This window comes from Lynx canadensis, chromosome C2, assembly GCF_007474595.2.
Source record: "Lynx canadensis isolate LIC74 chromosome C2, mLynCan4.pri.v2, whole genome shotgun sequence".
Lineage (NCBI taxonomy): Eukaryota > Metazoa > Chordata > Mammalia > Carnivora > Felidae > Lynx > Lynx canadensis.
The window spans coordinates 71473794-71498715 of NC_044311.2; the positions used below are offsets into that span (position 1 = coordinate 71473794).

Genomic DNA, 24922 nt, shown 5'->3' on the forward strand with positions numbered 1-24922 from the left:
CCCAAAGCTTAAGTATAAAGTTTGAGAAGCACTAGTCACCAATACATCAGTTTCCTAAGTCTCACCTCGAAAGTAATTGAACACACACACAACACAGCTGTACTCCCAGCCCAGAAAGCAATTACACAACAGAAGAGAGTAGTGAAGTGGTGAAAAGGTCTTCCTTTATTGCGGCTAGTACAGCAAGCAGGAATCCCTCATCTGGTAGTCCTAACCCCACGTCATCCCACTTCACCCCAACTCCTTTTAGCTCTCCCTCGCTACGCTAGAAGCTACCCACGCCTAAACTAGACAGAGCTTTGAAGACTTTGAAGGGAGAAGAGACGGAAGGCAGAAATACGGGGGAAATGGAAAACAATTCCGGTAGCATTCCTTAACCTCAACAGGCCCTGCCTTCTGCCCTTAAGAAAAATGGAGCTCAGCGTAGATGCACTTCCGGTCACGGAACCAAACAAAATAGGGGAGGACAAGAGACCGGAAGTGACCGCCCTTTTGGCACCCCTCCTACCCCTTCTCCGCCTCCCAGCCCCTCTAGGGAGGCTGAGGAGGCCTAAGGGCTGAGGCTGGTCTGCGGTTGGCGGGTGACAAGCCGGAGCCGGGACAGTGTGAGTGCTTCCTGCCTCGGCCGCCGGCCGCTTCACTTCGCTTTGGGTGACCTTCGTGAGGCCAGGGACAGGGGGCGGAGAGTCGTGCGGGCGCTGTGTGACGAGGCGCCGCCGCGGTTCTGCGTGAAAGCAGCTAGCCGGCAGGTCTGCCAACTGGGCCATCGGCCGTGTCGGGCCGGCGGAGCCCGCGAGGCTCGGGCCTGAAGCCCGGGGGCTGGGGAACCCGGTCCGGGGCTGGCGCACGCGGGACAGCGGTGAGGTCCGGCCCTTAGCTCTGCAAGCGGGGCTCCAGCGCCCGGTGTGGAAGGCCTTTCCCCAAGGTAGGTGTTCACACCCGACTGAACCGGCTCGTTGCCCTCACCCCGGTTTTCCCACGCAGCTCCTTCACTCACTCATTTCCTGACCCTCGGGAAGGCTCAGCTCTTTTTTCATGGCCACTCCGTTTCATTCCACACGCATACACAGCAGGAAAAGACTGGCGTGTAATCGTTTTTGTTTAGTGTCTTTTTCGTGAGAAGTTGCCAGAAAAAAAAATTTGAACTTAAATTCCTTGAAGTTCTTGGTACTTTAGCTGGAAACGTTAATGGTCGCGTTTATTTGTTGTGATGAGAGTTGTTTTTTTTTTTTTTTTAAGTGGCAGTATTACATTATGATCTTGGAATTTTATTTCTTCACTCTGTATTCACCTCCACCCTCTAGAGCTTCAGGTTGAGAAACTTGTTGTTTGTGAACTTGCTCCTTCTTGCTAACCCTGTGCCTTGATGTGCCTAAGAGTTGGGAGTAGTCACAATTTAGCCACAATTAGTTTCATCTTCACCAAAGGGAAATAAAGTAGAAATTGGCAACCAAGGTTTTGTCCAATAGAGTTAACTTATTTTGGTGGAGTATCACAAGTTTAAAACACTTCTCCCCAAAATAAAATTATCTCAAAGTATTTTGGCAGTTTATTTTACTGGGGAATTAATGTGGCAGGAAGGTGTCATTCATTTGCATGTCTTTATCGTATAGTTTAATTTGTGCTTTCTAACTTTTATTTTCTTTACCCAGTAACATAATGGCGGAAACTGCTTCTCCACTGAAGCACTTTGTGCTGGCTAAGAAGGCAATTACTGCAATCTTTGACCAATTACTGGAGTTTGTTACCGAAGGATCCCATTTTGTTGAAGGTTAGTTTCTCTAAGTTTTTTAAATACTACTGTTGAGAATATATGAAAAATATGAAGGTGGGGCACTTGGGTGGCTCAGTTGGTTAACCGCTCCATTTCGGCTCATGTCATGATCTCATTGTTTGTCGGTTCAAGCCCCATGTTGGGCTCTGTGCTGACAGCTCAGAACCTGGAGCCCGCTTCAGATTCTGTGTCTCCCTCTCTCTCTGCCCCTCCCCCACTCATGCTCTGTCTCTCTCAAAAATAAACATTAAAAACAAAAAAAAAGTTTTTTAAAGAAAATAAGGTGTTTTATCCTTTTCACCCTTAGTTACAGAACGCATATATAAGGCATTGTGTTATAATCTAGGAGAGATGCCATAACAAAACCCATTTTTGCCCTCCATAAGAGGAAGATTAAATGTTATTAATAACAACTTAAGAAATAAGTGCTTGCATTGAGGTACTATTCTAAGCACTTTATTATATCAATAATGCATTAAATATCAACACTGGAACAGATTTTAATTATAATTATTTTAAAGATGAAGAAACCAAGACACAGAAAATTTAAGCAACTTGCCCAAGAGCACCTAGCTAGTAAATGCCCAGACTTAAGTCAGGCAGCCCACATTTAAGCTATTATTCCTCTCTTTTCCCCAAGTCAGCTGTCAGCCTAGATCTCAGACCTATCTTATCTTCTCAAATGAGGCAGGAATTCGGTGGGGAAAGGGCAAAAGAAATCTTCTTTGAGTGTCACTGTTCAAGGTTGGTGAGGAATGTCTTATTAGGGAATACTGCTTTGGAGAGAACTGTTGAAATATTTTCTGGTTCCTAAGATTACATGACCATCAACGGTACAATGAAAAGGGAGGGATTTTATAAACTTCTCCAGTGACTGTGAGGAAACATTTGGTGGGTTGGTAAAATCAGACTTTGTCCTTGTCCCTCCTAACCCTCCCTCACCAGATTTTTAGCTTGAGGATAGGGATCATGCCTTATTATTGCGTCCTTATCACCAAACCTGACACAATTCAAGTTTTGTTGAATGAGACGGGGAAAAAAGTTATGGTATCGAATCTCTGTTTCCAGTTTTGAAAGAATTTGAGCTGGCACAGTGACTTTTAAATTGTTTTTAAAAAGTTGATAGGTCAGCTATATATACTCAAAACAAAGTTGATGGGAAGTGAAATTAAATGCAATATCTTCTATGTATTGAACCCATTATAGATTGAGCATAATACTAGGAGCTAGTGAATGACAGCTTTATAGTCCGAGTTCAATTTTACTGCTTTTACAATCTCAGAAAATCTCTTGCAAAAAAGAGACAAAAAGATAAATTAGGAAGAACATAGAAGAGAAAGAATAACATGAAAAACAAGGTGAATGTAATGATACTTGAGCCAGTCTCATCTTTATTCACCTAACTGCATATATTTTACTAATGTGCTTGAAAAGGATGATGAGATTTGTAAAAGCTGGAGTTTAATTACATGAGCACTGGGTAAGCTGTGTCAGTGTGTGTGTGTCTTATTAGTACCAGATAGCCAAACGAATCTCCATGTTTTTACCTTTAAAATGAGATAATGAATGTATGGAAACCAATTTGTCAATAAATTTCAAAAAAAAAAAAAAGAAAATTAAAATTAAAAAAATAAATAAATAAAATGAGATAATGAAAATGTAAGTTGTCAGTTCACTGGGGTGAAGTTAATACAACATTGTAAGCCAACTATACTTCAATAAAAAAAGATAAAAAATAGAAAACTGTCTGTAATGGATACTGTAGTAACCACTTAAAATATATATGTAAAAGTGTATGTTCCTGAAATATAAACAAAACTGAAAGGCTTCTGCTTTTCAAACCCAAGTTTTTCCACCCACCCCCATCCTTGGAGGACAAGAGGTTATGTCTGGGATGAGCAGTTACCTCTAGCCTGACTGGAGTAGGATATAGTTGGTAATTATCTTTTTATGTTAAATGAGCTGTTTTGCCCCATTCCTCTGAGAAGACAAGAAGTTTTTTTTTGTTTGTTTTTTTTTTTTTTTTTCAACGTTTATTTATTTTTGGGACAGACAGAGACAGAGCATGAACGGGGGAGGGGCAGAGAGAGAGGGAGACACAGAATTGGAAACAGGCTCCAGGCTCTGAGCCATCAGCCCAGAGCCTGACGCGGGGCTCAAACTCCCGGACCGCGAGATCATGACCTGGCTGAAGTCGGACGCTTAACCGACTGCGCCACCCAGGCGCCCCAAGACAAGAAGTTTTAAGGTAGCGATGTCTTACTTAGCTTGGAGACCCACTTGAACCATATCTTTATTTTATAGGGGTGGCCATTCACAAACCTCGCTATTTCTTAGTATGTGGATCCCTCTTTTCCCTTTAGTCAGGATGGAACAATAATAGGTAGATAATTAGGTTCTAATTTCTCTGTTCAGAAAAACATTTTTGTCTTAGATGGGTATTTTTGTTTTTGTTTTTTTAGTTTAGTCATTTTGAGTGACAGTGTGCATGTGAGTGGGTGAGGGGCAGAGAGGGAAGGGGAATGAGAGAACCCCAAGGAGGCTCGACCCCATGAACCATGAGATCATGACCTGAACTAAAATCAGATGCTTAACCGATTGAGCCACCCAGGTGTCCCTGTCTCAGATGAGTATCTTGTATTTTTGAGACTTAGGTGAATAATAAATACCCTTTGGACTGGGCCCCTATAATTTTTAATAATTTTGAAGCTTTTTTGGGCAGGATTCTTATGACCTGTTGCAATAAAGTATTCACCTTTTGCCAAATATTCAGATAGTATGGCATTTTTACTTTTTAAATGGCCACATTAATACAGAGCAAAGCCAAAATATATGCATATCTTAGCAATTCCTTTGTATAATTCACTTAATGTTCATCTTTACCACTTTTTCTAACACCATTTCAATTTTGTAGCAACATACAAGAATCCAGAACTTGATCAAATAGCTACTGAGGATGATCTGATAGAAATACAGGGTTATAAAAACAAGCTTTCCATCATTGGTGAGGTGCTGTCTCGGAGGCATATGAAAGTGGCATTTTTTGGCAGGTAATCCTTTATTATTTCTCTCAAGGGTAGTTTCCAGAAATCAGGTTTTCTAAGTCCTATCCACAACTTTGTTTCTGATGTTTCAGCAAGGGATGGTTCTCCCCCTTCTCCCTGTAAGAGTTTCTCCTTGTGTTAAATGCTAAAGCTATTAGCATCTAAAAGAATTTGTTCATTTTAGTTCTTGGTATAAAAGGCTTTATGGAGGTCATATTTTTATTTTTTAAGGATGCTCATCTCTAAGAATTGGATTCTTAGCCAAGTCCTAAGCATAGAAATACGGGTTAATGATATGCATAATTTTTGACTTTTTAAAAGTTCTCTTATTACCAGGTATGTCTTCCGAAAGAATTCTCAGCCCCACGATTCCCAGAGAGAGGGAGAGTAGGAAGAGTCATTTGTTAACATAACTGTTGAGAATGACGGTGTGATCTCTGCCACAGCTTATATGTTCATTTAGGAATCATTTGTTAACTTCCTTTGTGCCATGCACTGTATGAGGCACTAGGGATACAAAAACAAATGACTAGGCCCATACTTGTTTGCTCAAATATCATGTGCTGTGTATCAACAGAAGCATTTATTTACTCACTAAACTAACTTATAGGCCTTTTAAATCCATCTTGGGGCTTTTTTTTAGCACTTGGGATTTCCTGTACCTAGAATTCCCTTTGCCTTGTTTTATCTATGTCTGGCTCTTTCTCAGTTTTCAAACCTTTCCTAAATGTTATAACCTCAGAAACCTTTCCTGACCGCTGTGTCTAAAGTATTTCTTCTCATTTATTCTCTGAAGTTTTTACTGTTCTATTTTGTCTTCATGATTTTATATATTCATTCTTCAGGACGAGCAGTGGGAAGAGCTCTGTTATCAATGCAATGTTGTGGGATAAAGTCCTCCCTAGTGGGATTGGCCATACAACCAATTGCTTCCTGAGTGTTGAAGGAACTGATGGAGATAAAGCCTATCTTATGACAGAAGGATCAGATGAAAAAAAGAGCGTGAAGGTATAATATTTTGACTGTTAGCAACATAATGTACCTGAAATAATGCCCTTAACTTGTTCTTTTTAAAAATTTTTTTGTAGGATGTCTGCATTGCTAGAGATAGAAGAACTACTGATGTTTTAACTCATAGCTTTTAAAGCCATCACTAATATTTTGAATTCTCTAAAATTCCTTTGCTTCAGAGCTAAATTATTAGAAAAATAAAATATGTCCTTAAAGTAAACTAGAGTTAAAAGTTTATTACATTTTAAAAATAATGTTCTGAAAATAACATTATTGAAGTGTATTGTTGCTGTTTAATCTCATCTACTCTCATCTTTTAAAAGAAAACTTTGTTTAAAAAATTGGGCCTTGGCATGTGTTTGATGCATGTCTGTGTCTTTAGAAACTGTTTTATCTTTGGAGTATTAATAAGCACATTCGTGAATAACTGTAATAGTTTTATCAGATAAGGGTCAGTGACAATTCCCTACTTTTCATAAATTTCTTAAGTAGACTCCATGCCTTACTTGGAGCCCAACATAGGGCTTGAACTCACGACCCTGAGCTCAAGACCTGAGCTGAGATCAAGAGTTGGATGCATGGGGTGCCTGAGTGGCTCAGTCAGTTAAAGATCCGACTCTTGATTTTGGCTCAGGTCATGATCTCAGTCTCTGGGATCATGCCCACATCAGGCTCCATCCTCTTAATGTTAAGCCTGCTTGGGATTCTCTCTCTCCATCTCTCTCTGCCCCTCCCCTCGCCTACTCTCTCTCAAAATAAATAAATAAACATTAAAAAAAAAAAAAAGGGACGCCTGGGTGGCTCAGTCAGTTGAGCGTCCGACTTTGGCCCAGGTCACGATCTTGCTGTTTGTGAGTTCAAGCCCCACGTCAGGCTCTGTACTAAAGCAGCTCTGGAGCCTGCTTCGGATTCTGTGTCTCCCTCTCTCTCTGCCCCTCCCCTGCTCATGCTGTCTCTCTCTGTCTCAAAAATAAATAAAACATTAAAAAAATTTTTTTTTAAATAAAAAATTAAAAAACCAGATGTTTAACCTACTGAGCCACTCAGGTGCCCCTTTTTTAACAAATTTCTTAAGGAGTTCAGTGCCACTAAGTTCCTTCAGCCGAAAGAAAAAAGTGTTTCTCACTATGATCACTTTTTTTTTTTTTTTAACGTTTATTTATTTTTGAGACAGAGACAGAGCATGAACAGGGGAGGGGCAGAGAGAGAGGGAGACACAGAATCTGAAACGGGCTCCAGGCTCTGAGCTGTCAGCACAGAGCCTGACGTGGGGCTCGAACTCACGGATCGTGAGATCATGACCTGAGCCGAAGTCGGAAACTTAACCGACTGAGCCACCCAGGCGCCCCTGTGATCACTTTCTTAAGTCTTTTCTTTTTTCCACTTGAGTCTTTTATTTATTTTTATTTTTTTAACGTTTTATTTATTTTTGAGACAGGGAGAGACAGAGCATGAACAGAGGAGGGTCAGAGAGAGGGAGACACAGAATCTGAAACAGGCTCTAGGCTCTGAGCTGTCAGCACAGAGCCTGACGCGGGGCTTGAACTCACGGACCGCGAGATCATGACCTGAGCGGAAGTCGGCCGCTTAACTGACTGAGCCACCCAGGTGCCCCATCCACTTGTGTCTTAAGATCTCTTCCACAAGTGCAAAAGTTCAGTGTTTAAAGATCCATGCTGTTTTAATTTTTGCAAAACTGAGTTGAATTCATCGGTCTAGTTCTTGTTCTGTGAGTTTGTTGTTTGAGCTAGCTTAGGTAACTTCATCTGTGTAATACTCTTCAGATTAGTTAGAAGGAATAAAGGAGGTGATGTTTGTGAAAATTTTTTTTAATGTTTTATTTTTTATTTATTTTTGAGAGAGAGAGAGACAGAGAGTCTGAAGCAGGCTCCATACTATCAGCACAGAACCTGATGTGGGGCTTGAACTCAAAAGCTGTGAGATCATGACCTGAGCCAAAGTCAGATGCTTAACTGACTGAGCCACCCAGGCACCCCTCTGAAAATATTTTCAAACTTTTAACCCATGTAAATGAAGGAATCATTTATTTTGTGATCAAGTTTTTACCAAATCAAAATTCAAACTACCTGTGGCTTTAGATCCTTAAAGTAGTTACCTCCTATTTCTTGGTCTGTGCTCTCTACTTCCAATCCTTCATACTCTTTTCCTCCTCTCCCCTACTCCAAAATTTAAATTTGTTCACCTCAAGCAGTGGCCTGTGTTAAAGTATAGACTTTGAGTTTCATGCTGTAATAGTTTTCCTTAGTAAAAGAAATGCCTGGGGCACGCACCTGTGTCGGACTTCAGCTCAGGTCATGATCTTACAGCTTGTGGGTTCAAGTCCTGCGTCAGGCTCTCTGCTGACGGCCCAGAGCCTGGAGCCTACTTCAGATTTCCTCTCTCTCTCTCTCTCTCTCTCTCTCTCTCTCTCTCTCTCTCTCAAAAATAAATAAGCATTAAAAAAAAGTAAAAGAGATGCACTAATTACAGCTAATACTTTATTGCACACTTGCTAAGTACCAAACGCTATTCTAAATACCTGCAGTAACTCCAGTCATACCACAACTATATCAGATAGGTGCTTTTTATTATCTTAATTTTATAGACCAGGCATCAAGATATTGGTACACATTTATAATTCTATCAAAAACTTGATGAAAGCAAACAAAACTAAAACCTAGCTAACATTGTCACTGTGAAGATTCACTTCAACCCTGATCAGGACTATTGTGCCCATTTGAAAATAGATGTTTCCCTTTAAAATTGGATACAAAGCACAGATTAATTGTAAAGATATGTGTGCTGGTGCCCTTTCCTTGAATATTAATTTTACTTTAAATTTTTTTTTTTTAATTTTTTTTTCAACGTTTTTTATTTATTTTTGGGACAGAGAGAGACAGAGCATGAACGGGGGAGGGGCAGAGAGAGAGGGAGACACAGAATCGGAAACAGGCTCCAGGCTCTGAGCCATCAGCCCAGAGCCTGACGCGGGGCTCGAACTCCTGGACCGCGAGATCGTGACCTGGCTGAAGTCGGACGCTTAACCGACTGCGCCACCCAGGCGCCCCTAAATTTTTTTTTTAATGTTTATTTTAGAGAGAGTGCGCATGAGCAGGGGAGAGCAGAGAGAGAGAGAGAGAGGGAGACACAGAATTAGAAGCAGGCTCCAGGCTCTGAGCTGTCAGCACAGAGCTTGACTTGAGGCTCAAACCCATGGACCATGAGATCATGATCTGAGCTGAAGTCAGATGCTTAACTGACTGAGCCACCCAGGTGCCCTGGTGTTTTTAATGGAAAACAAAAAAATTTTTTTTAATGTTTATTTATTTGAGAGAGAGAATGAGACCATGGAAGTGTAGGAGGGGTAGAGGGAGAGGGGGAGGGAAAATCCCAAGCAGGTTCCTCGCTGTCAGTGCAGAGCCTGACGCAGGGCTCGATCCCACAAACCATGAGATCACGACCTGAGCGGAAATCAGGAGTTGGGTGCTCAACTGGCTGAGCCACCCAGTCGCCCCTTGAATATTAATTTTATATTAAGCTCTTTGTATTTATTGTGTATTTAACGTGTACACATGAAAGATACTAAAGTAACACATTAATAAATTAGTATATTTCAGAAGTTATCTTGAGAAATAGAAATATTTTAGTGAGTTTAAATGGAAAGAGAAGGTATAGTCATTGATGTTAAACATGCTTATGTGAGTAAGTGACTGCCTGGTGAGAAAAATCCTTTATTAAAAGAATATGTATTGAACTTCTCATATTGCTTTGGGTGTTTTTTCTTTTTAAGTTTATTTATTTTGAGAGAGAGCCAGGGACGGGTAAAGAGAGAGAGGGAGAGAAAATCTCAAGCAGGCTCTACGCTATCAGCGCAGAGCCCAGTGTGAGGCTCGAACCCACAAACCGTGAGATCATAACCTAAGCCAAAACCCGAGAGCCAGATGCTTAACTGATTGACCCACCCAGGTGCCTCACTTTGGTCTTATTATTACTCTGGTGTTTTCAAACCTTTGTTAATAGTGATGTTTCTTCTATTTTCACCCCTTATTAAGCAATACATTTTAGGGGCGCCTGGGTGGCTCAGTTGATTAAGCATCCGACTTCAGCTCAGGTCACTCATGGCTCGTGAGTTCAAGCCCCACAGGGCTCTGTACTGACAGCTCAGAGCCTGGAGCCTGCTTCAGATTCTGTGTCCCTCTGCTCCTCCTCCACTCACACTCTGTCTCTGTCTCTCTCAAGAATAAGTTAACATTAAAAAAAAAAATTTTAAAAAAAGGCAATACATTTTAGAAGAGACAGAAAATACTAATGGTATTTCCAAAACTCACATGCTTCCCAAAACCAGTGGAAGTCCTTGCCTTTGGTATAGAGTTAAATGTGTGTTTCTCAGTATTTTGTAAACAAAATGGTTTCATATGTGCTATTTTGACTTCTCTTAATATATTGTGAATTTGTTTTCATATATATAATATCAGCTTCAAGAGTTGCATAGGATTCCATTGCCAGAAGTCATTTGTTGGACATTTAGAATGTTACCAGCTCTGATTATTTGTGCAGAATGATATGAGTACTGTTTCAAGCGTACCATTTTTTTTCTACTTGGTAATTCTAAAACTCATTTTCTCGAGATTGCTGAGATGGTTTTATTTCAAGTTATTTAAACTTCTGCTTTTTATACATGTTTTGCAAAAGTGAACGCCCCAAATCATAGTGTTTTTTATTGAATTTTATTATAAGCACAGTTTTGTATTTTCTTTCCCTTCTACTTTAGACAGTTAATCAGCTGGCCCATGCCCTTCATATGGATAAAGACTTGAAAGCTGGCTGTCTTGTGCATGTATTTTGGCCAAAGGCAAAATGTGCCCTCTTGAGAGATGACCTGGTTTTAGTGGACAGGTAAAATTACATACATATGAATTGGTTTTCTCCTTTAAAGATTCATTTAATAGAATAATACTGCTTGTTTTAGCATGTAACACATAAAAATTTAAGTGCTCAATTGCTGCTTTGTCCTCATTTGCTAGATTGTTAAAGAACACATAAGGTGTTGGTTTTGTTTTTTATTGGTTACATAAAGTGCCAGTTTCCCAGTCTAATTCTATTACAAGAAATTTCAAGGATAGCCACTTTGTTTTCCCCCTCTATATTGACTGTAGTTTGGATAAATAGCTGGATCTTGCAGACTGTCTAATTCTAAATAACTAGAGAGATAAAGATAACTCTGATAGGTAAAGTTTTTAACTAGTAACAAATTCATTCTTGAGACCAAGTTTCCCAAAATAACTTTCCTGGACAGTTCACATAACTTTTCATGGTTCAAGAATTAAGTACTTTGGGAATTTTTTTTCAACTCTGCTGATTAGTCTTCATTTACTATGTGTTTTTTGCTACATTGGTGTTTAGTAAAATGATAATGTATATCTAAGCAATGTCCTACCAAAAAAGGTAGTTAAATGATTTTTTTAAAGTTTTGGTATGCTCTTTTGTTTTCTTCAGTTAAAATTTTAGCATTCTCTGGAAACCATATTGGTTCTGGTGATGAGCTTTTAATTTTGCTTTATTTCATGACCAGACTGTATCCATGACCCCCGCCTGTCATCTTGCCACCTTGTTACAGGGATACATCAAACCAGTGTATGGACAGTTGCGTTATAATTTTTATGGTATCAATTATATATTAAACTTATGCCTAGCAGAGGGTGTTTTATTCTTTATGCTCACGAGCACTGAAGTATTTACTGAGCTGTACTGGACATGGGTGCTTGCACCTTCATTTTTGTTACCTATTTGCCTGTTTTTTTTCAGTACTTATTTTTCATCCTTTCAGAGCATAAAGATTTGAAAGATTATAATAGTGACCATGTTACTTGCTTTATCAAAAATTACAAGGTTGTCTTTAGTAAGTAAAATTTTTTAGCACTTCTTGTTAATTGGCTAGGCTCTGAGAGTTCCTTGTCAGCAGAATAAATATAGAAGTTTATAAAACAGAGACTCACCTTGCCACAAATGCTCTCTTATACATAAGAAAGTAAATCTCTTAGGCTTTGTGCTGAAAACTGGTAGAAATAGTTTTTAGACTTCAAACAATTTATAAAAGTTAAAAGAATTCTTTCTATAATCACATTTTCTTTTTAAAAAATATTGTTATATAATACAAGTTTATCTTATTTCCATTAGTCCGGGTACAGATGTCACTACAGAGCTGGATAGCTGGATTGATAAATTTTGCTTAGATGCTGATGTCTTCGTTTTGGTTGCAAACTCTGAATCAACACTAATGAACACGGTAGGATTTAATCATTATTATGTTTGAATGGTAGGAAATGAAATGGTGTCTGTTAATTCTGAAAAGTAAGGGAAATCCAGATCCTGGATTCGAAAGAAGCTCTGGTATCAAGGGAGAGCAAAGGAGTTTGTGTTTCCATGGGACTGAAGAGCTGATTGTGGTCTTGAGTGTTCCCAGAGTATCATTGGGAATCTAGGGCATGATGGCTCTAGTTGCTAGTAAATCTTTATATTCAAGGTGTGATACGTGTATGTTGTTGACATTGATTGTGGTTATTTGCCAGTTTCGGAAGGAATGGGCACCAGAATTGTTAGGATGATGACTTAAGCCTTTTGAATAATGTTTAACACTCCCACCTCACCACTGCCCCCCAACCCTCATGTCTGGCAGACAAGGCTTTTCATATTTTTAGTTTTGTCAGCCTTTTCCAGCTTTACCCATGTACACACTAGGTTCCAGCTTACCTATATGCATTCTAAAGTGCTGTCAGACTTCACAGATTTTTGAGGATGTCTAGAGCCAGACTCATCCCAAATAAACTCGAGTTTATAGGTATCTAATATCCAAACCTATAGTATGATTTTCTTAAAATTGTTATTCCTGGAAAGTATATAAATGGGCAAAGATCATTTATAACCTAGGTGTTACCAGCCAGACCTCTGTTTTGTCACTGTTAGTTGTGTGCCCTCCAATAATCTGTTATCACATAGACCAGGCTACTCTGACAGCACAGACAGTGTATAGTCTGATGATTAAAAAAACAGATCTATGTTTAAAATCTTTGTTAGAGTAACTCCATTATTTGGGTAAACAAACTTTGATGTACATTCTGACTTCTCCGTCTTTGTTTTGTTTATGCTCTTCTTTGCACACAGTTCTCCTGCTTCCAGCTTCTCATCTTTCAGAAAGCCATTGTCAGTACTTTTAAGCTCTTTATCTTTATCACCACTTTCTTAATGGAGCTTTTTCTAATTCTAGCTAGATAGGGTGTCTCTTTGAATAAGCATAGCATGTATTTGCAGCATTTATGGCACATACCTTTCTCTGTTGTTTATTATGATGTACACAGGTCTTATTAATTTACTTAGTCTAAACATTAAAAGAGATTTGAGGTAGCTTTTTGAAAATATATAATGTTTATATCCAGCGGTACCTATTGTATTCGGCAAATAGTAGAGACAGATAAATATCTGTTAAATTGAATTTCAGAAAAGACTCATGGCAAGGGCAGAAAATCTTCACTTTGGCCTTCTTACAATATTCTCACCTTTGAGAATCTTAATGTTCAGAGTGCTTTGGGATCCTTTATCAGTGGGCATTAATCACTGTTGTCTAAATGGTTCAAACTTTTAGATTAGAGCTTCAGTTATAAATGTAAATATAAAATAGCTGTTAAAAGTGAACATAACACTGGTATTTGATGTTTTATAGGAAAAGCAGTTTTTTCACAAGGTAAATGAGCGACTTTCCAAACCTAACATTTTCATTTTGAATAATCGTTGGGATGCCTCTGCATCAGAGCCAGAATATATGGAAGATGTAAGTTATTTTTTTTAAGTTTTGAAATATAGTAATGTACACTGTTATCTGAGAAAACAGTATACCTTATATAATAAAACACCATAAGCAGCTGTTCTCTTACTTGAGAAAAGACTGTAATTATAGAAACCCTGAAGTGGATACGTGATAGAAACCAGAATATTAAGCTACTTTGAAGGAAAAGTCTGTTAAAGAAGTACCATGTAATCATTTTAGATCTTGAAACTTTGTTACAATTTTTTATTAAAGTATAACATACCAGAAAAGTATACAGATCATAAGTGTCCAACTCAAGAAGCAGAACATTCGCAGCACTTCAGAATGCACCCCCTCCATCCTCCGGCAGGGATGAGCACTTAACCATGACTTCTAATGCCCTTGATTAATTTTTTGGTTATTCAGCTTTATGTAATGGAATCATATATAGTATCTACTTTTGTGTCCAGTTTTCTTTTGCTCAACGTTACATTTGTGATATGTGTCCATACCTTTGTGCATAAAGTGCATTTCATTACTGTATATTTCAGCCTATAAATAACTACGTTTGAAATTTATTCATTCTGCTAGTGATGGCCATTTGGGTAAATTTCCTGAATGTAGCTGTTATGAATAATGCTTCTGTGCACATTCTTATATATGTCTTCTGTTGGTATATATCTGTTGGATATATACCAGTGGTTCTCAGTGTGAAGGATTGGGCATATTTGATCCCCAGGGAATATTTGGCCCTGTCTGAAGGCTTTTTTTTTTTTTAATGTTTACTTTTGAAGGAGAGAGAGACAGAGCACAAGCAGAGGAGAGGCAGAGAGAGGGAGATACTGAATCTGAAGCAGGTTCCAGGCTCTGAGCTGTCACAGGCACAGAGCCTGACGTGGGACTCAGACTTACATGCCATGAGGTCATGACCTGAGCCGAAGTCGGACGCTTAACCGACTGAGCCACCCAGGATCCCCTGGAGACATTTTTGGTTGTCACAGCTCAGGGACTGTGCTACTGGCATCTCCTACTGGAGGCTAGGGGTGCTGTTAAAAGTCCCGTAACACAGATCAGCCCCTCCCAACCAAAGATTTATCTGATTCAAAATGTCATTACTGCAGAGATCAGTAATCTGTGAGTATATATCTAGGAGTAGAATCGGTGGATTGCATGTAAATATGCTGTTTCAGTAAACACAGCCCGAGTTTTGTAAAGTGCTTGTACCAGCTTATACTCCCAAGCAGTTTGAGAGTTCCAGGTGATTTAAATTCTTGCCAACACTTGGTATTTTTGTTTTTGTTTTAAATTTTAGTCATGGTGGTGATTTTAGAAACTGCTTTTTTTCTTTAAAAAAAAAAATTTTAATGTTTATTTTAGAGAGAGAGAGAGAAAAAAAACATGAGTGGGGAGGGATGGAGGAGCCACAGAATCTGAAGCGGGCTCCAGGCTCTGAGCTGTCAGCACAGAGCCCGATGTAGGGCTCGAACCCACGAGCTGTGAGGTCATGACCTGAGCTGAAGTCAGACGGTCAACCCACTGAGCCCCCCGGGCGCCCCTAGAAATTTCTTTTTTTTTTTTTTTTTTTTTTTTCAACGTTTATTTATTTTTATTTTTGGGACAGAGAGAGACAGAGCATGAACGGGGGAGGGGCAGAGAGAGAGGGAGACACAGAATCGGAAACAGGCTCCAGGCTCCGAGCCATCAGCCCAGAGCCCGACGCGGGGCTCGAACTCACGGACCGCGAGATCGTGACCTGGCTGAAGTCGGACGCTTAACCGACTGCGCCACCCAGGCGCCCCTAGAAACTTCTTTTTAATAGTGTATCTGGTATTTGGTCTGTGATCTATAAAAAATATTTAATTTACTTGATATTTCTTTTTCTGATTTTAATCATAGTTTGTTTATTTATAAAAATAGAAAATGCATAAAAAATTAAAATTTACACTGTCCCATCACTGTTCACGTGTTAGATTATTTGCTTTCATTCTTCTCCCCCACCCCCAGAATTGGAATTTTGTCTAATATGAAGCTTTATATCCTTATTTATTTATTTTTGTTTCATGTTTATTTAATTTTTAGAGAGTGTGTATGTGGGGGGTGGATGCTGAGCGGTGAGGGGAGGCATAGAGAGAGAGGGGAGACACAGAATCTGAAGCAGGCTCTACACTGTCAGCACAGAGCCTGATGCGGGGCTCAAACTCACGAACCGTGAGATCATGCTGTGAGCCCAAAGTCGGGTGCTTAACCGACTGAGCCATCCAGGCGCCCCATATATCCTGCTTTTATTAACTGTTGTATGATTATACTCTTTTCAAATTGGGGTTTCATTTAATCAGAGAATTAGGAAATATCCCCAGGTTCTTTTCCATTCCTATTTAGCTTATTTTTTTTTTTAATGTTTATTTATTTTTGAGAGAGAGACACACAGAGTGTGAGCAAGGGAGGGGCAGAGAGAGGGAGACACAGAATCTGAAGCAGGCTCCAAGCTCTGAGCTGTCAGCACAGAGCCCAACATGGGACTCGACCTCACCAACTATGCTATCATGACCTCAGCTGAAGTTGGACACTAAACCAACTGAGCCACACAGGTGCCCCTTAGCTTAGTTTTTATTAAGTCTTAAGATAGAGATTTCTTATCGTAGCCACAATGCTAAAGGCTAGTACTAAACTCTAATTAGTTTCTAACCCTTAGTCCTATTTTTTTTTATTTTTAATTTTTTTAAAGTTTTATTTAAGTAATCTCTATGCCTCCATGGGGCTTGAATTCGTGACTCTGAGAGCAAGTGTTGCATGCCTTACTGACTGAGCCAGCCAGATGCCCCTTGTAGTCCTAATTTTAATTACCCAAGTGCTAATCTTAATCCTAACATTGCAGCTCTAATCCCTATCTGATGCATTCTCCCCAAATTTCTCATTTTTTTAAGAAAAAGAGATCGTTTGTGTTCTGATTTCACAATAAAAATGTCTTCATTGTAGCAAATTAATTGTACTTATATTCTGATATCAAACTTTAATAGCTTCATTGTAGAACATTTGGAAAATAAGCATAAGGAAGAAATAAAATGCCACCTGTGCCTGCATGCCACCTATTAATTTTCACATATGTATACACGTATCATTTTTTGTAGTATAGTCATATACATCATTAATACAAAATTAAGAACTCTTTCCTATGGCAGTAAGTGTTAATATTTGTCTATAATATGTTTTGTAATGGCTGCATATTTGGTGGTCCATCAGAATTTTAAATGGTCAAGGAAGGATCTTTAAGAGAAAAAAATCTGTCAGCAAGTTTAAAACTTCATTTATTAGAATTTTTGGATTTGTTAAGTATATGGAAACTATTACTATAATATCACTATGAATGGAGTTTAGTATTATAGGCCTGTAGCTGTCAGCTATATTGTTGTTTAATTACTCGAATTATTTTAGTACCTTGTTTTCTCTAGGTACGTAGACAGCACATGGAAAGATGCCTGCATTTCTTGGTGGAGGAGCTTAAAGTTGTGGATCCTTTGGAGGCACAGAATCGTATCTTCTTTGTTTCTGCAAAGGAAGTTCTTACTGCTAGAAAGCACAAAGCACAGGGGATGCCAGAAGGTGGTATGTATTATTATGGATTGTCTTTCGAAATACAAGTATAGTTATTGAAACAGCATGCTAGAAATCTTAATGTTGCTGTATACTAGGTTTTAAACTCTTTACATAAATATTATAGGTGGGGCACTTGCTGAAGGATTCCAGGCAAGATTACAGGAGTTTCAGAATTTTGAACAAATTTTTGAGGTAGGAATTTTGCAAATGTATTGACTAATACAAAACCCTAGCATTGGTTGGAGAATGATCATAATCTTCTGTTTTTAGTGTTTATCTTTGTCAAATAACCTTTGCTGTTATTTAGTATAGTTTCTGCCACAGCAAGTGAAACAAGTTTGAAGAAAGGAAGTCCCTGCAAAATGGATGATCCGTAAGAATTTAAAACTAAAGATTGTAATTTCTTATTTTTCTTATATATTTGTATTTAAATGAGAAACTATTTTCTAATATTGTATGTGTTGTGCAATGAGTGAAATTCTCTTTATTCAATAATTTGAGGCAAGATTAAATAAATGTAATTGCTGTTGGGGTGGATAATAGAGCAAAGTGAGGATCATCTTTTTTCTTCTGTACCATTCAGTTTATAGACAGAGAATGTAGTTAATGTCATATTAAGATACAGGTCTTGTACCTTAGGAATCTTGTGGTAGGAACACCTGGGGCACATAACTAATGCGTTTGCAGCATTGGGGAGGAAGGATACTGTCTTAATATTTTGGTGTTTTATTCAAAGACATTAAAACTCATCCTACATTTGACTGAAAAGTTCTTTAGATGTTTATCTTCTAAACTCTTATTTAGGTGTTAATCTTCTAAACTTTTATTTAGCCCTATTTGATCCAGCTCTGCTTAGATTGCATATCTCCTTCTCACCCATGAATGAACACAAAGACTTCAGAACTGAAAAAAACTTGCATCTGCAGTTTTTCTTCCTTATAAGTAATAACAGCTTTAATAGTAAGGATGTGAATGTTGAACGTGTTCGGCAGAATTTTTTTAACTAAACATTTATTTGCTCACTATCCCCCATCTTTAATTTGGTGAGTTGGAGACAGACTATTAAGTAGATGAAGACAAAATATTTAAGAAGGAAAGCCCACTAGTAGTTATCAGAGGCTCCTGGGTTATCAGCATATGTCCTCCCAAGCTAAGCTATAGATTACATGAAGTCCCAATCACTCAGACCATTGTTTATTTTCTTTCCCTTTCGCTTTCACAAGAGATTCAGTGCTCTCCTTACTCTTTAGATCAGTTATTTCATCCATGGGGAAAATATTGGGAAGAGGATCTATTGTTCTATCTCTTTTGTCTTACTGACCTTTTCTTTCTTCTGTGTGTATGTCATTTATTTCTCCTTTCAAATCATACTGTTCTGTTACGCATTTGTAATGTTTTTCATATTGATTCCTGCTACCCAGACAGAATATCTCCTTGAAGAGGTGGGAATGAGAAGAATAAAAGCTGTGCTGTAGAGCACTAGTTCCTAAACCTTGGCTGATCATGAGAATCACATTAGGTGCCTTAGAGAACTGCAGACTACTGAATTATCCCAGAGACCAATCCAGTGGGGCTAGGATGGACCTAGGAATCCGTAAATATTCAAAGCTCCTCAAGGGATTGGAATAACCAGACAGACCTAGGAATTTTTCTTTTTAATGTTTCTAGAAGAAACTTGGCAGTTTGTTATAATGGTTCACTGGGAATATAAAAATTATGTATGAAAAAACTATGCACGAGCTTTTACATAAAGGAGAGAACATCAGACTTTAGACTTTGAAATTTTTGTTCAGTTAAAAGTATGATAGATTTAATATGAGAATCAGCTAGAAATTATTTGAACTTACCTAAAGAAATAATCAGATGGACAAAAAATTGTTTTGGTGGCCAAAGCATTTTTTGATGATTACATTGACAATTCTTTTCAGCTTTTTTCCCAGAGCTAACACTTGTTACTTCTTAAATCAATTTTGGTAATTTATGACTTCTATAAATTGGTGTATTTCTGAGAATTTATAACTTCGTAGTATAAAATTGTTCATTTTTAAAACTTTTATATTCTTTGATACATACACGTGTATATATATTTTTTCAAATATTTATTTATTTGTTTATTTTTGAGAGAGAGCACAAGCAGGGGAGAGGCAGAGAGAGAGAGACAGAATGCAAAGCAGTTTCCAGGCTCTGAGCTGTCAGCACAGAGCCGCCATGGGCTCGAACCCATGAACTGTGACATCGCGACCTGAGCAGAAGTCAGACATTTAATAGACTGAGCCACCCAGGCGCCCCAATGAGTATATATTTTAACTTTAATAGATTTGTCAGTGATTGAACTGCTCTGCTTTATCCTCCAACAACCTAGCCCCAGCCCTTGGTTAATTTTTCCATTCATAAACAGCATTTTTTGGTTTTTATTTAAGTTCTATATTAATCTTTAACCATAGTTTCCTTCTGCTTTCTTTATACTTCTTTTTTTTTTTAAGTGGAATTGTTTTTTGCTTTTTGTTCTTTAGGAAAGAATTTAGGGCTGTGAATTTGTGATGTAACATTGAGTGTATTCCATGGATTTCAGTATCCAGTTTTCATTGTTTAGTGATTTTTTTTAGTTATACTTGTTGGTATTTCCTATTCATTACAGGAGTTGTTAAGAATCAGATGTTTTGAGGGGCACCTGGGTGGCTCAGTCGGTTAAGCGTCTGACTGACTCAGGTCACGATCTCGCAGTCCGTGAGTTCGAGCCCCGCATCGGGTTCTGTGCTGACAGCTTGGAGCCTGGAGCCTGCTTCAGATTCTGTGTCTCCCTCTCTCTGCCCCTCTCCCGTTCATGCTCTGTCTCTCTCTGTCTCAAAAATAAATAAACGTTAAAAAAAAGATTTAAAAAAGAAAAAAAAATTTTTAATTAAAAAAAAAGAATCAGATGTTTTGATTCTTTTCATCTAATTTATGGTGATATCTTAGTTTCTATGCATTGTGGTCACAGAATATGGCTTTTATACACATTTTCTCTTTGTTTTTGAATTCACTTTTTATTTTGGAAATCTTTAGAAAATTATTTTTGTGGAAAGAAAAATTGTACCAAGTTAATCATTTTTAGCAATCTGATTCTTGCCACAGACTTTTTGAGATTCCCTTGTTTCCAAAGTATCAAAAAACCTTAGGAACATTTATTTAGAGTATCAAGTAAAATAAGGCCTGAAAATTAAACCACTTAAAATCAATCAAGGAAATCAATGTTAATTCTGTCAGTATGTTTTCTTACTGTTTTAAACCTGTATTTGAGCAAGTGTATATTCTAAAGATGATTTAGACATCTGAATTTCTCTGTTCAAATATTTGGCCATTCTTAATAGTTTGGTTATAAGATAGAAAAGAGGTATGTATAAAATAACTCTTTTCTAAAATGTCAGTGAATTTATTGTAAAGGACATTTCTGGGACAACTGGTAAGATTTGAAAATTGACCATGTGCTAGGTTGATAGTATTGACCCAATGATAATGTTCTGAACACAGTAATTATTTTGTGGTTGTATAGGAAAATGACCCAATTCTTTGGGACATATGTTAATATATTTAGTAGTAAAGCTGTGATGTCTGCAAAGAACGGTCAGATTGTTGAGTAGAAACAATATGTATAAAAATACATGTGTATTTCTATGTATAGACATATATCTATATGGAGAGAGGGGAAAGGTAAACAAATGGGGCTGATTGTTAACACTTGGAATGTTTACTTGAAAGGCATAGTGTGTTATTAGTGTTTTTTCTTGTGTAGTCCTCTTAGTTAAAAGTATTTCAAAATAATAAGTTGGGAGTGATGAATAGCATATTATTATGAGCATTTGCAGTCTGTTACAGGGATTTGACAAATTTGTATGTCCTAATGACACAAATATTAATATTTACAAATGTGTAAGTATAATTGACTACCAACTGGCTTCTTAAGATGTTATTAGAAAGTTAGAAAACTATCTTAACTGATATTAGGATTATTGTTTTGGTTCCAGATCTTTAATAAGTTTTAAGATAATCTACAGGATACTCTGACAAGATAGAATTTAAATTGGTTTGGTGTAGTATTTTAACCTTCTCCTTGGAAAATTAGTGTTCCTGATAAAGTAAGTCTGGAAACTGCTGCTTACTGTATATGTTCCCTATGCGGATTCATAAGCATATTAATGTAGCAAGGGTTCTGAGAAATAATACACTGAAAAACCCTGTATTTAAATTAGTATTTCCCACACTTCAGAATAGAATATTTCTTTTGCAGGTTGGCTTGGTATTTTTCTGATCAGGAGGAGCATCAGTGTAGCATACTTCTTAATTGGAAGAAGATTTCCTGCTTTTTTCTTTATATTTATTCATGATTATATGTTTTCAAATCAAGGAATGACTTTTATATTGCCTAATAACTTTTGGAAATATTTTCTTTCTGGTCTAGCTCTAATACTGTGCTGTTATCTACAAATTTTGAGTCTTCATTGCTGATATCTAGATCTGCTTCATCGAGGAACATAGAATTTCTTTTAACCTTTTTTTCTTTTAAAAATATTTTTATGCTTTTATCAAAATTTTTGTGGCAGTTTGTCAATTTATGAGATAGTTATTTAAAGAAAAAGCTTTGATTCAGTTAAAAATAAGCAGTTTACACTTTTAAACACTTAATATTGTGTAGTTTATTGGTGGGTTTTCTATAGGTACATACAGAAGGTGCAGGGGTGGGGGGAGGGGGAAATCCCCCCCTCCCCAACTTCCTTCAACTAATCTATTCAGGATTAGTGATGTTGAGTGATGTGTAAATAAGCTTAACCATGAACAAAACTTAGGCTATGCGGTGAAGGAAAGTAATGGACTTTGAGTTAAGGCTTTATAAACAGTTAACTAAATGAATTACCCTCATGTATCCTTTGGCTAAAGAAGTAAATCTCTTTTATTTTTCATATCTCAAAGTACTGAAGAGGACACCTAAACTGGCAAAAGAAATTTTAAAAGTGTTCTCTGTCTTAGTGAAACAGATAATCACTTCAGAGATGTGAAGGCTAACCATAGGTTATAAATAATATATTGAGTGAATGTTTAACATACTAATGATTCCAAGATGACAAATACTAGAGTATTAAGTGAATACCTTTTAAAGTTTGAAAGCTGTTTTGACAGAGGATAGTAATTACTACAGTTTTACTACTGGTTACATATAAAAAGAGGTTCAAGAAGATGAATTCATGGAAATTATGGAGATATATACCAGATTTTGAAAAATTCCTCACAGAAAATAAACGTGGCTGCCTACAAAACATCTATGGCAGTTATTGCTGCTGTGACCGAGACAAGCATTTCTTGATGGTTCAAAGACCAGATAGCCTTTCTCTGTAAACTCTTGTAGTTGTTTTTAAATGTTATTTCAGTACAGAATTTGACTTTCTATGAGGTAAAAATGAAAGGACAATTTTAATATGATAATTTTGCTAACATTTAATGATGAATCACAGTAAATATTTTAAATAACAAGTAGCATGCACATTGAAATTGAAACAAAATTGAAACAAATTTTACAGTATAAATGTATCCATTACTATATGTGATGCATTCTAACGTATTCTGTTTTATTTTTTTTTAATTTTTTTTTTCAACGTTTATTTATTTTTGGGACAGAGAGAGACAGAGCATGAACGGGGGAGGGGCAGAGAGAGAGGGAGACACAGAATCAGAAACAGGCTCCAGGCTCCGAGCCATCAGCCCAGAGCCTGACGCGGGGCTCGAACTCACGGACCGCGAGATCGTGACCTGGCTGAAGTCGGACGCTTAACCGACTGCACCACCCAGGCGCCCCTAACGTATTCTGTTTTAAAAAACACTGGTCATGAAACAGATTTGTACAGTAAATGATTTATTAGCTACAATTAGCTTGAAGGTGAAACAAATGAGATAGGGCATCATTGGGACCTGTGTACACAAACTGTAGACCAAGGGCATTAACAGGGATTGTCTCTGAAATAGCTGTAGATATTTTTCTTTTTCTTTTAAAATTTTTTAAATGCTTATTATTTATTTTTGAGAGAGAGAGAGAGAGTGAGCGGGAGGGACAGAGAGAGAGGGAGACACAGAACCTGAAGCAGGCTCAGGCTCTGAGCTGTCAGCACAGACCCTGACACAGGGTTCAAACTCTCAAACCGTGAGATCATGACCTGAGCCGAAGTCAGACATGTAACCACTGAGCCGCCCAGGCGCCCCGTTTTTTTTTTAAATAATTTAAAATATTATTTAGGTTGTTTGTTGCTAAAGAATATCTTTCAAGTTGTTCAAGTTTTAATTGGTAGAATTCCTTTATAATAAATAACCTTATGTAAAACATGTCATTCAACTCATTTCTTAAAATGTAGAATTCTAATTCATAACTCAGTTAAGAACTTTATTAGGTTATCTGTTGTAAGCATGAGAAAAATCAAGATAGAATAGAAGTAGATTAAAGGTAATCAGATAAAATTAGTAATTTTAACAGAGAAGCTTTAAACATTGAAAACAATACCCTGCTTATTTATTTATTTTTAAAAATAGTCAAAAAAACCATTGCACATTACTGTGTAAAATTACACAAAGATACGAACTTGCTGTTAATGCCCTTTTTACTTTTGATTCCTTGTAGTTTTTTTAGCCTTTGTTATTTTAACTTGTGTTTATCATGCATTTACTTTCTGCCTTTATTTATGTTTTGGTTAATGTTACATACAGCAAGTTTTTGTGTTTAAATTCCTGAAAATGTTGGGATGGAATTACAGTAATGTGTTATGGCTTGGGCCCCTCGCAGGAGTGTATCTCGCAGTCAGCAGTGAGAACAAAGTTTGAACAGCACACTATCAGAGCTAAACAGATACTAGATACTGTGAAAATCATAATGGATTCAGTAAACGTGGCAGCAGCAGAGAAAAGGTATGAATTCATTTTATTGCAAAATAAAAGCCATTTTGTATCAATATGAATTCCTTAGACTAAGGTTTTAAATTGTTATATTTTAAGTACTTTCATACTAAAGTCATCAATTTACTTGCATGTTTTAAAATGAATATTTGAAATTATATTCTGCAACCTTGCATACATCATTTACATTCCTTGGATCTCAGTATTCTCATGAGTAAAATCATAACATATTTCATAGTTTAAAATATCTTTAAAGCAGTGGAAGAACCATTTCTTCAAGAGGAATTTTTTGAAGAAGTCCAAAAAAGAGGTGACCCTCTTTTTTGTTAACATTCAACCTATGACCAATTTTTCATATATTCATACACTGATACCTTGAAATGCCTCTTTGATGCCAGTTGTGGTTTTTTTCATTAACTGGTAAACAAACAAGGTGATATTACCTGCCGGCCAGAAAGTCAGTTTGGTAAGCACTACCCTATATGTCGTATTGTACTGTGCTGTTATTCCATTTATTATCTTATAAAGACAAAAATGAATGCATGAAATTGCCAACATTGAAGAAAAGGGTAGTTCTCACAAAGTTGGTACACTTGAAACAAAGATGATGTTATTAGATATGATGATAGTTAACAGTGTTCAGCCTTAATTATACCATCAGTGGGTTTCAGCCAAAGAAAGGAAAGTTATAAAGCATCAAAGATTAAGTTAAAGATGACATTAAATTGGGAACTTTTAACAGCATTTGATCTTACTGGGAAAACAAACACTTATACCTAAATCTAT

At 37.3% G+C, this 24922-nt stretch overlaps 1 protein-coding gene across 3 annotated transcripts in view; it reads left to right on the plus strand.

The window, feature by feature from the left end:
• The first annotated feature begins 491 nt into the window (after window positions 1–491).
• The window catches only part of MFN1 (mitofusin 1), a 50735-nt gene continuing 26304 nt past the window's right edge, over window positions 492–24922 (plus strand). Inside the window, exons 1-10 of one of the 3 annotated variants that reach the window (XM_030330555.2) lie at window positions 492–605; window positions 1653–1771; window positions 4689–4824; window positions 5664–5826; window positions 10601–10725; window positions 12007–12115; window positions 13547–13654; window positions 17080–17233; window positions 17349–17416; window positions 24027–24148. In XM_030330555.2, coding sequence (XP_030186415.1) covers window positions 1660–1771; window positions 4689–4824; window positions 5664–5826; window positions 10601–10725; window positions 12007–12115; window positions 13547–13654; window positions 17080–17233; window positions 17349–17416; window positions 24027–24148 — 1097 coding nt within the window. In that variant the 5' untranslated portion in view covers window positions 492–605; window positions 1653–1659. Of the gene's footprint in view, window positions 926–1652; window positions 1772–4688; window positions 4825–5663; window positions 5827–10600; window positions 10726–12006; window positions 12116–13546; window positions 13655–17079; window positions 17234–17348; window positions 17417–24026; window positions 24149–24922 lie in introns of all 3 variants that reach the window. The other 2 variants (XR_003971969.2, XM_030330554.2) reach the window with 2 other exon arrangements.